This window comes from Lepisma saccharinum, chromosome 1, assembly GCF_977018435.1.
Source record: "Lepisma saccharinum chromosome 1, izLepSacc3.1, whole genome shotgun sequence".
NCBI lineage: Eukaryota > Metazoa > Arthropoda > Insecta > Zygentoma > Lepismatidae > Lepisma > Lepisma saccharinum.
The window spans coordinates 169,988,575-170,000,354 of record NC_139229.1 but is presented as its reverse complement, the minus strand read 5'-3'; the positions used below and the strand labels follow the sequence as shown (position 1 = coordinate 170,000,354).

The window sequence follows — 11,780 nt, the reverse complement described above, 5'->3', positions numbered from 1 at the left end:
CCAGGGTTTTGAGAATCTGAACGTGAAAATAGGTACCAGTATTGAATATTCACGACCAGAATTTATGACCGGCAAGGATCAATCGATTATACCTTTTCTTTCTTCGTGTATATCGACTTCAGAGCGTTTCAGTTTCCGTACATCCGTGAGCATCTTGGTGGTCTTGCAAGGGTGTGAAGTAACTCGTCTACACATTTTTGATACAAGGAACATCTGCTCCAGTTGAGAGAGTATTTTCAAGTATGAGGAATATTTGGTCTGCAGAAAGAGGTAGACTTCTAGTATCCACTGTTAAACATCTGTTGAATGTCAAAATGAATTCAGAACTTTCATGTTGTGAATTTTATGATGTTATTAAAACAAATAAGCCATTTCTGAAAATAGTCATGTCTAGTGAAAAGTACAACTGAGTCAACTAACAGAGAGGTTTCCTAAACATCAGAAAATGTATTTTTCAATTAAAGATTTGAAAATTAATTGATTGATTTTAGAAAATAATGTTAATATTTTTTCTTGTACAATTTATAGTTTAATATTCCAAAAAAATGTTACGGCTTTTTAAGTCATTTCAATTTATTTTTGTAAAAAAAAATGAAATTCAGCAGTAACGAGTTGATCGCAAATATGTCCTGGGTTGGACCCAAAAAAATATAGTAAGCCTACGATTACTCCACCATTGTAATCTGTGTGCCAGAATTTCTCTTGCCACCATTGTCAATTTTTCTGTTTCTGATTTTCACGTTGACAAATGGCAATGACCCGACTCTTTCCTTAGCCTCTAATACTAAAATAATCCTTTAGTGGGTCCTTAGGGATCACAACAGAGGAGGAGCATGGAGTTGAATACATCAAATACATATTTTACATGTGTTTTCTATGGGTGTATTAAATTAAATTAGACTTCTGCACAAAATAACTTATTTCCTAACCTTTACGACACTTAAATTGTTAACTTGTATTTTTATAATGGGGGTAAAAAAGGTAAAGCTCCCTGTGCATCTTGCATCATGCCATGAGGCATATATTGGGGGATGTGGGCTAGGGCCCAACACACTCCTCGATGTAGACAATTTTGAAGGTGATGTGATGCACCATGCTCTATCCACCTTTACCCCCCCCCCCCTCCGAGAATCTATTTATTTGAGGCTAGGTGAACCCCAGCCACTTTTATGTGGGGACAAGGCTGGAAAATTTCTGACCTTAGATTACTCATCCTGGGGATCAAACCAGGGTCTCCACTGTCTCGCTCGGATGCCTACTGACCAATATACTGTGGCTCCTGTAATGGGGGTGGGGGATAAATTTAGAACAGCCACATTTAAATTCGTGAGAATTTAAAGAAACTCCTTTGTTGATACAACACTGGCATGCCCACCAGGGGAAAGTGTGCTGTCACTACATATGGGGCACCTGTCGAGTGACAAATGTTAAAATTCAGTTGCTTCTAAAACTTCGTAGCAACTTCATAATGGAAAAAGAACGTGGTTGTAAGCTGCTTCCCTGCGAACTGCATTTGCCTTTTAGTTTTTTTTTTTTTTTTACACTGTGTTTCATTATCTGGGCATTATACATAAATACATAAACATATGTTAGAGTCCATTTAATATACATGTACAAATGAAAAGCACACTTCATAATTATTAAATAGAATACCTTTGTTTTGGGTTGGTGTAAGTTATCTTTGTTTTACCTTTAAGAAGTGAATTTTATGTAGACTTTCCTAATATAAAATGTTGATTTATAAGTTAATGGATTCTTGTTTAATAACAGAAAGTGTTTACCATGTATACGCATATATAGAGTAAACGTAAAATAAAATGAATGGTCATTCATCATTTATTTGTTGTAATAATATAACTATATGAAGACTTATATTATGTACTAAAATCAAAAATAAAACACATGTAAGGGAGAATTCACACCGAAGAAACACGTGTTGCTTGCAAGCAAGCGAACACTCAGTAATCAATTGAACTTTTCAAACCGAAGAAGCTCGACAAGCTGCACGTGTCTCATGTCGCTCAGACTGTGCAGTTTTCTCAATACTGTGCATCGTGTCACCTCAGTTTGTTGTTCGCGTATGTGCAGTGAATGCGTCTCCCTAAGTCTTCATGTTTATTTTATTGCAATAAATGATCACTGGTGGTGTAATTTCTTCGCAAAAAAATTTTCAACAGAAAGTAACTGTTACTTTTTAAAATGAGTAACTTTCAGTTACTTTCAAGAAGTAAGTTTCCATGCACTGATATATGTTGAAGATCAAATTATTGGAACCCTGTTTTGTATATGACAAATTTATTCTTACATTACAACAATTCATACATTTTGATGATTTGAAAAATATGTTAAAATACACATTTGAATAAGACTTTTTCACAAATACAAGATACTATACAGCATTGTATAACATAAAACAGTAACATAAAATCAGAAAAGAATATACTTTGATAGTTACAAAATATGAAATCATGAAAGTGTTAGATATCATCTGCAATTTTTTTTTATTAAAATGATGCTCAGTTTTCATTGTGTGTTTCATAAGAAAACAAAGGATCACTAGCATGAATTAAATCTGTTTAAATAGGGTGCTTGATGCAATTACCGGTCATATTACTCCACCTTCCAACTCCTACTAACATCAGATATAAAATGTAACTTTATGTATTGCATTGTATCCTAAATGTGCACATTGCATCTGGTGGTACAGATAATAATTTTATCATTTAAATTTAACCTTGTAAGACTTATTCTATTGCTTATTTACATCTAGTAAAGATTGGGAAAAGAACTTAGTACATTACACTCATACTACTGTATATTTATCTGTATCAAACACACTCGTTCACTCATATTTTCAGTCATACATGTACTCACTGTCAGTACAAGAGAATGTAATATGAATAGAAACAAAATTCTGCTCATTATAATTGTAATTGAACATGAAAAATAATGCATGTACATCAGTGTTTGGAAAAAGTAAATGAATTACAATTGTATATACTTATCTTGAAAAATTATTCAGTTACAGTTAACGTGCACTATCCTCTTGGGGACTTGACAGTGACCACAGGAACTAATAAAACGTCTTCTTAAGAACCAGTTTAGCAGATAAGAGAGTACTTACTTCACTTCAGTATAAAAATTATTTATTTATTAAATTATAATAATTTCACATAAACCCTTGAACTTGAAAATATTACGTTGCAAACATAAAAACAAACAAAAAAACACAAAAGGATTATTTTATTTCTACATTTTGCAAAATATAATTTTGTTCATTTATGATGAAGCATGCTGAAAAGTAACTGGGGTACAGTTACTCATTTCAAAAAGTAACCACTTACATACTGTTACTTGTAACTTAATTAAAAGTCACTCATTACTTCCAAACACTGATATAAATTAATTGATTGATTTGCTTTATTTTACTTCGCTTTTTGTGCGAAATTGATGAACGTTCACTCGCAAACAGCCATGTCCAGGCTGGGATTCGAACCCGGGACCCCTGGCATCATAGCACGATGTGCTAACCACTCTGCCACGGCAGCCAGCAAACATGGATATAAAGTTGTGAAAAATTAGATGATTGTTTATTGTTATATTAATATTATTCTATATCAAATAAACAATTTAATAAAACTAATACAACAAAACAGATATGTAAATTTTATCACGAACAAACATTTTAAAGCACTACAAACAACACAAGAAAATTACTTTCAAAAAAACTTAATCAAGACTAAAACAAAAATGAAAATTTTAAATTTTCTTACAACATTGGTTGACTTGGAACATTCTAATTACAGATTATACATAAAAAAATAAAGCATTTATGTACTTACATACACTGATTATATGAAAGCTCAATCACACATTAACTACTTTCATTAAAATATACAAATTCAATAATAGTGATTACAAAGAATTTTACAAAAAAGGCTATACTTATTTACAAGATGATAAAAAATAATGGAATACTTTTTATTAGATAAAACATATAAAAAAGAGAGAATATGCATTTGTTTGACTGATATTCTCAGTTACGCTTAATTCCCATTTTCTTACTACTATCACTCTGTATTGATGTATTCCTAATAGAGAGGTATGATGATTATACTTAAAAGAAAATTGAGAATCATTACATTAAAAATATATACTTATATGTTCTGTTTATTATTGAAAAATTGTGATAAACAGATAAAAAATGGTGTATCTCACTTTTCAGTTTTACGGAATTTTAAAACAGTTCTACAGAACCCTTTAAAGACAGCTGGGACCACAGGTAATCCCCCCCCATTTAGCATGTCATTTCTCGAAAACCAGATATGATATTTCAGTTTTTTTAGTATACGAAGGTATCTCTTAAAATCAGATTTCTAAAATCTAATTACTTCTTGGGAATGGAATACCATTCCTTCATACAAAAGCATGATACTTTGAGAATAAAACAAACCCAACCACAACTGCCCACGGTAAATAGTTTTCCTTTTACAAATTGATTTGTGCAGCTGCACATCTGTAAAGCATGGGCTTGAAAATCTCCTATCCCAAGAGACTTACAGGCAGGAGGGACTCCTACCTGCTAAAGGTTTAACAAAAATAAAAAAATACATTCTTAACTGATACTTGCTCATTTTTATAACTCTAATTCAGCAGGTTTAAGAGCAAGATCATGAAAAAAAAACTTTCATTCTTGTTATGCTGAGATACACCCTGTCGTCTTCTATAGCAATGAAATGGATGTAAAAATTATAAGAGGTGAATAAAGCAAAGTTTGAGAGCAGTCATTGTTAGCACTTTCCAAAGCTATTTCTGCCATTTAATTAATACTGATTATGGGAATGAATTTTCCTTAAAAAAAAAAATATTGAAGCAATTAATTTATTCACATTAGGATTCTGAAAATGATTTAATTAGAAAATAAAACATTAATGCAAGTAATTGAGCTGTGTACATAGTAAGAAACCACATGTATTCCTGGGTTTCTTAAGAATAAAAAAAATATATACTATGGAACATGAAATAAGAACTGTAGGTACATTTCTATTGCCTTAATAAAATATATTTCCAATCACACTAGTTTGAGAGCTTAGTCGATGAAACGCCATGCTCTGTAAAAAACTATTACTGATTCTTGCTCATACATGCACAACACATTCCAGCAGTTAAAGATGAATGAACATTTATGTATATTAGATCAAAAATATTGAAATTTGTGCAAATATGCCATTCTACGAGAGCTGTAATCCAAAATGTTATTAGTCATAGTCATTAACCACATAATAAATCAAATCCTAATGTGTTTTCCATGTGATTAACGAATATGCCAATGAAAACTTTATAACCTGTATGGGCACCACAATAATATCAATTTAAATCTCTAATAATATCACTTACCTTCAAGTCACTTCATTTTGATTTTCTCAAAATCTCAAATCAAACAGAATGCCAAGAAATTCCAAAAAATAATCCACATTCCAACTAGAAAACTTCATATCTCCTAATGTTGTTACTTATATTAAAGAGGACAGTAAAATATAAGTGATATGTTTCTCCTATCATCAGTAGTACTGAACCACATTATCGTTATATGTATCTTTACTTGTGAAGCTAAAAGAGGACCTATTTCTCAACTACAGCAATTCAAGAAATACATAGTTTCAATAATTACATGCATACATTAAAATTTTTATGCAACATGGTTTCTTTTTACCTAAAAAATCTACATTTTATCAGTTTTTGTTTAGTTTTATATATTAATAACACATTTTTATTTTGCATCGAGATGAATGCAAATATGAACATACAATCATACATATGCTAAAAGAAATACATTTAAGATAAACCATTAACTGGAATTACCAGGGTTGAACACAGAACATTAATCAGTACCACATATCACAGCCATCAACATCACAAACCAACCTTACATTGAATTTACCTGTGTTTAGGGGTTTGTGATTGTATATATGAAAAGAAAAAAATCACAACAAGGAGATAAGTTATTGTCTCCTGTCTCATATATTACATTGTTCTCAATTATTCTTAATTGTTAATTATTACACTGATTGTGAAAAGACATATTGCAGATCAGTGAGATGGAAAAATGTACATTATGATGAAATGTATTAATAAGAGAAATCCAAACATACTTCAAAATCAGTGTGCTTCCATTAAGTTTTGATAGTTCACACCACACGTCTTCAACATTGTAATACATGTAAGACAGATTGCAACACGTATCATCTTTTCATTATCCATGGGGAGAGTAATTTCCCTACCAACTGATCATAGAATGTCATGTGCAATTTTACACTCTGTACTTCATTATTTGCATCTCTGTATTGTATGCATATTGTTTGTTTCATTGTATTCTGTTAAGTCTTGTATTTCCGAATGTTCCTTATTTGTGCCTTATTCTGAATGGAGGTCTTCAGGCTATTATCAGCATTTCAAGTCAAACTAAATGAAAAAATAAACAACAATCCTGGGCTCTGGTTTCTTTGCTTTTGCATTTTATGTTGTATATTTATACCATAAGCTTTAACTGAAACAATGAGAAAATTTATGATAATGATGGAAGAAAATAATAAATATTTATTATTTACCCACAATGTGAACTCACTATCCAATTTTTCTAGTGTGTCACTAGACACTAATGCCAACTTGGTTTCCTGTACTATATAAGAACTGTTCAGCCGCCATGGATGAAAGATGTTTCTGTGTTGGGAATTGCTTATGGGATTGGGGAAGTGTACACACATTCAGAGTACACTGAATCATTATTGGCAATTGTTGGAGAAACCAGTTGAGTTGATGTAGGGCCATGTCGTCGTAATCTGGGGGAGTGGTGATGATGGAGGTCAGGGATTCTTGCATCATTGGTAGGAGCATCTCTTGTGACATATGGATTCACTTATAGAATGTTGGCAGGGTGCATTGCACTCTAAATGTTGACAGAAATGGACAGGTGAGACTCGCAAGCTTCTGTCGTGAGAATCTCTTGAGGATCGACGACAGAATCAAACATTCTGCTGCACAATAATGACAGAATAAGAATAGGAGGTCGGTTATTCAGATGGGAATGCCCAGAGGACAAGAGAGCAAGTTAACAGAGAATGTAGCAACATTCCTAGCCCACTGAAAGATGGAAAGCTTATCTTGCCACACTACTGCTGCTTCACCTCTTGTAAGTCCCTCACATTCACTGTTGAAGCCACGATCCCAGCAAGGAATTCGATGGCAAACAACTTTGTACGACCAGTTTCACGAAAACATGCCTCTTCAGAAGCTTAAAGGAAGCCCATTACATCAAATTCTCCAAAAAAAGCAACAAACCGATCTGTTGGTGACTATATGGTGACACTGCCTTCATATACTTCATTATGGTGAAAATACTTTAATACATTTGTTGATTAGACATTTTTTTAAAGGTGTTTGGTTTGTTGTAATGCAAGTGTCTTAAGCATGTTAAGATTCCAGAGCAAATTCTTAGTTTTGTAATAGACGTTATAGATGCATGAGCAGAAGTGGTTGAATATATTTCAAGCTGAAAATTGCCCATCCCAAGTGACAATCTTGGATTTGCCACTGCTTTTAACAAAATTTATCTATCTTCGCCTTTTAACATGTCTTGCTACTACACTTTCAAATCCTGAAGGAGGACTGAAGAAATGTTGAGATAAGGAAATGAAGGTACATGTTGCGACTACTGTCCTGGTTAATATTACTAATGTGGCTTGTATTCTAGACTTTCATGCAAATTGTCCTGCACTGTATCTCTGTAAGGACACAAAATTTCAGTGCTGACCCAACAACATAAGAACAATTTGGGAGCTACTTGAAAAGAAGTACGCGGATTCCAGTTTAGAAATCCAGATACAATGACCTTAGTCACTCAACAAGCTGTTCCCTTTGCCCCATGCAGTTTTCATACGATTCTGATGGCTCATTTTCCCACAAGATTCAAAATACACATCTTTTACTTATTGCTTGATTCTATAGACAACTATTATAAATATCTCTCATTCAAACACACTTTTAAGTATATTGTCTATGTAACACTAATGAATGGGCAAAAGTCCAAAATTGCAGATTCAAGTTTTTGGTTCATTACTAAGAGCATGGAATGTTCAAATATGATAAAAGTAAAGGTTGTGTATAATCTCCTCTGTTCTCACAGTTTAAAGTGGTGATATCGTTTAAAATAAAACACGATGCAATATGACAAAATGTGTCCCACATTTAAATTTTATATTTATGTTTAGTGTTTGCACACAGTGATTTTGCTTCACCTATGAAATGCACAATATTGAACAAAGAAAAGTTTTGGTAAAACATTTGTGCTCATAAGTAAATATGATTTTGACTCAAAACACATGTACAATGTAGCAAATGGTTTAAAAAAAATACTTCTGCAGAGTTGCAAATGCCACACTGTAAAATTTTCAGTTAGCAGGTTGTTTCCAAAACCTAATCCAAAACAGAATTTAATACAATATGTTTCATGTAGCAATACTATAATTCTTCTTTTATTTTTCAAATTGAATATTAGTATAATGGTACACATTTCAGCTCAGAAGTAATGTTGATTATTACTTTCATTGCTATTTTTATGCAGATAAGAAAAAAAAATTCACACCGATCAGTAAAATGATCCTACACTACTTTCCTTCAGACTTAAGTAGTAAAATTTCATTTTGTAAAATGAGTGGGAGAATAAGGCTTATTGCATGTGACTTCTGATTGAAAGAAAAGGAAGCAAAACATGGAATATTTGACAATGAGCAGGATGATGTGCAATAAAAATTTGCGAGACCATCTGTTATTGTACAATGCGAGATATTGGAACAATAATTAAACAATTATATTTACATCACAAGAGAATATGGCACCAGCCTTAGTGTATTTCAATGCAAAATCTGCTTTGATATTTGTAAATGATATATTTGACATACATGGTTTGTCTTTGTCGTAGTATCTTTACGAGCCACGTGGCTAGACAGGACTAGTGCAGTGTTAAGACTGGAAATTTTTAAGAATGCTAGGAAAAGTTTAACCTAGGATCTGTTAGGTTTGGTCTACACCAGGAAACGCTGTTCGACAATTTTTAATTTTTTACTTGCTTAAAATTCAAATATACTACTGAGACCATTTTACACTGAAAATATAACAAGGCTAACAAATAACGAAAACAAGGTAGTACAAGAAAAAATATACTTATGTTTTGTAACTTGTTTTTATGTGTGTGGAGTCATCATAGTTCTAAATTACTTTCCATGGTACACATTCTTTTGTTTACTTTTTATTAGGAATTGAATTTAACTACAATGTAGCAGATATTTTGCCACCAAAAATTAAACTATGGTAAATAAACTTGTTTATTAAAATTTATCTGGTGGTGCAGCACTTTTAAGCTAGTTGCACCAATCTCAAAAACCATTATGTGAAAAGGCTTGTAGAGAGCTCTTGTATATATCCACATGTGCAAAGTTCAAAGGACATGCACAAACATTTTTTTTAAAAAAAAAAAGAGTATGGTAGTGGTTATTATGCTGATTGAAATTCTATCTCAAGAAACGTCAAAAACTATCAAAACCGAGAGACATTTGCAAACCATGTCACCTGAATTGGACAAGTCCTTAGAATCCTAGCATTACTTGTTAACCTTGTTTTCCATATAAAAAATCTTTGATTACAAAAAACACATCTATTTTTTATTTCACGCAAGTGTCATGTTTTACCACAACCTTATAACTCTGGTTGTCATTCAGTAATAGTGATCTTCTATCCTAACATGTTCCACACTTAATGCTTCAAATAAAAGAACACAAGATAGATACAGTAAAAGAAAAATGACAATATATCAACTATAACTGATATTTTCAGCCACGCAGTAAATTCTCCAGGTATAAAAGGAAAGTTAATCTCTACTTCACTCTCTCAAAGAAAAGACAAAAAAGTTCAATAAGATGTACAAAATGTTCAAATCAATAGATCCTTAACTTGCGACTTCCCTGACAACCACACTGTCTTTGAAACCCAACACACAACACTTGGCCAAACACATTTCCCTGAGGTGGCTGACGACTTGCACATCCTCAGATTCTATTTGGTATCTTATCTTGCATTTCGGGGAGTACAAAAAATATAGGAATCAACATTGAGGTGTACAAATGATATCTCTAAAATCTGCCTTCCTGCTTTAGCCTTTGTGAATGTTTGCGTAAATGTTCCATGTATTCGGTCATTGCATCTGCGATGGAAGTATCGACCAAGTATTGCGGCAACCATCCTTTCAAATTGACATTAAGAAGCCACTTAAAAATGCTTTTCTTTGGATCTCCTGGAATGGGTTGGATTACATGACAACCTGGTCCGCTATCACCTCTGTAAAACATAGACCTTTATTTGTAATTGGCAATGTACAGTAATACAAAATTATGTGAGTGTAAGCAGGAAGAGGGGGTGGGGGTGACTGCATCTGAGGGAAGCCCCTCCAAATACATCATATTTTATTTAATTGTCAAGATTTTTGAGTACCTGCTTTTTATTTCTCTGGATTACTGTGTCAAAATTCCTATCCCATCTGTTCACAGTAATATGAGCACACCAATGGGCTACCTATTCCTTCCTAATGCAGGTGCATCAGCAGACATCCCCTTTTCATCCAAACCATTAGACACCCTTCTCCTCTCTGGATGCAAATCAAGTTTTTCTTGCAGGAAATTTATTTTATTTCTTGTATAATAATGGTGTGGGCTTAATTTATGCAGGTATACGAGTTCAAATCTTTTTGACGGATTTTTTGGTATTATTATTATAGATATAATTCCTACAATACAGGAGAATGATTCTCAGTGTACACAGAAGCAGGTGCGGATACATGGGGAGGGCAACAGCGGTGATCACTCCCTCCCAACTCCCTGGTTTTTGGATATATTATTATGCCTAATATTTTAGAAGATTCAAATGTTCTGTCTTTTGTTGAAGAGCCTAGAAAATAATATTTCTTAAAGTTTGATTAAGCCCACTTTGTGCTCAGGATATGCTAATCAGACCTGGTTCCGAACCACTGGGCAACATGCCTCCAAAGAGGATTGAACCTCAGAACCTTTGATAATAGGTTTTTATTTTATTTGTTTACTCACCTTACTCCTCATATTGATCGTTTAGTTTACCATAGCAATGGGAGACACTATGATAACGACATACAATAACATAACGACTCTTATATTTAGAAAACAATACTCCACTCTCTACAACATGGAAGTTAGCTTGGTTCCTGTTCACAGTACCACATATTGTTTACATAAAACGGTGCAAGTGTAGGTTAGAATTGATTCTCGGCGAGGTGAGATACCCGACTGAAAATCGCCCCTCCCAACTGTAACTTCCGGATCTGCCACTGCACAGAAGTGTAAATATGATATGGAAGAAGATAAAAATATAAAGATATCAAATGAAAGGCTCGGGTGTATAACATGGTAAGTGACATTTTGGTTATTTTTGAGTTACATACATTTAAAGATCCTTCAATTTTTGAGTGAAATTGCCATGTCATACAATTTCCATTGGACTCAGTGAAGCCTTCTGAAATTGGAAAACACAACAGGAAAACAATTTATCTACGGTATAGCTTCAATGAACTCAGAAATTACCAAAATGTCACTTACCATGTTTTACACCAGAGCCCTTCAAATAATACAATTAGAGCTCTCCAGCAATAACAAGTGATGAGATGAAGCCAAAAATCATCTTGGGCAAACCTTGTCAACCAA

At 33.1% G+C, this 11,780-nt stretch overlaps 1 protein-coding gene across 2 annotated transcripts in view; it reads right to left on the bottom strand.

The window, feature by feature from the left end:
* Positions 1-4,867: 4,867 nt before the first annotated feature.
* Start1 (Steroidogenic acute regulatory protein-like) overlaps positions 4,868-11,780 on the bottom strand; it is an 87,048-nt gene continuing 80,135 nt past the window's right edge. For both annotated transcript variants that reach the window (XM_083142392.1, XM_083142383.1), the window contains exon 13: positions 4,868-10,389. In XM_083142392.1, the coding sequence (XP_082998518.1) occupies positions 10,185-10,389 (205 nt within the window). In that variant the 3' untranslated portion in view covers positions 4,868-10,184. The remainder of the gene's footprint in view (positions 10,390-11,780) is intronic.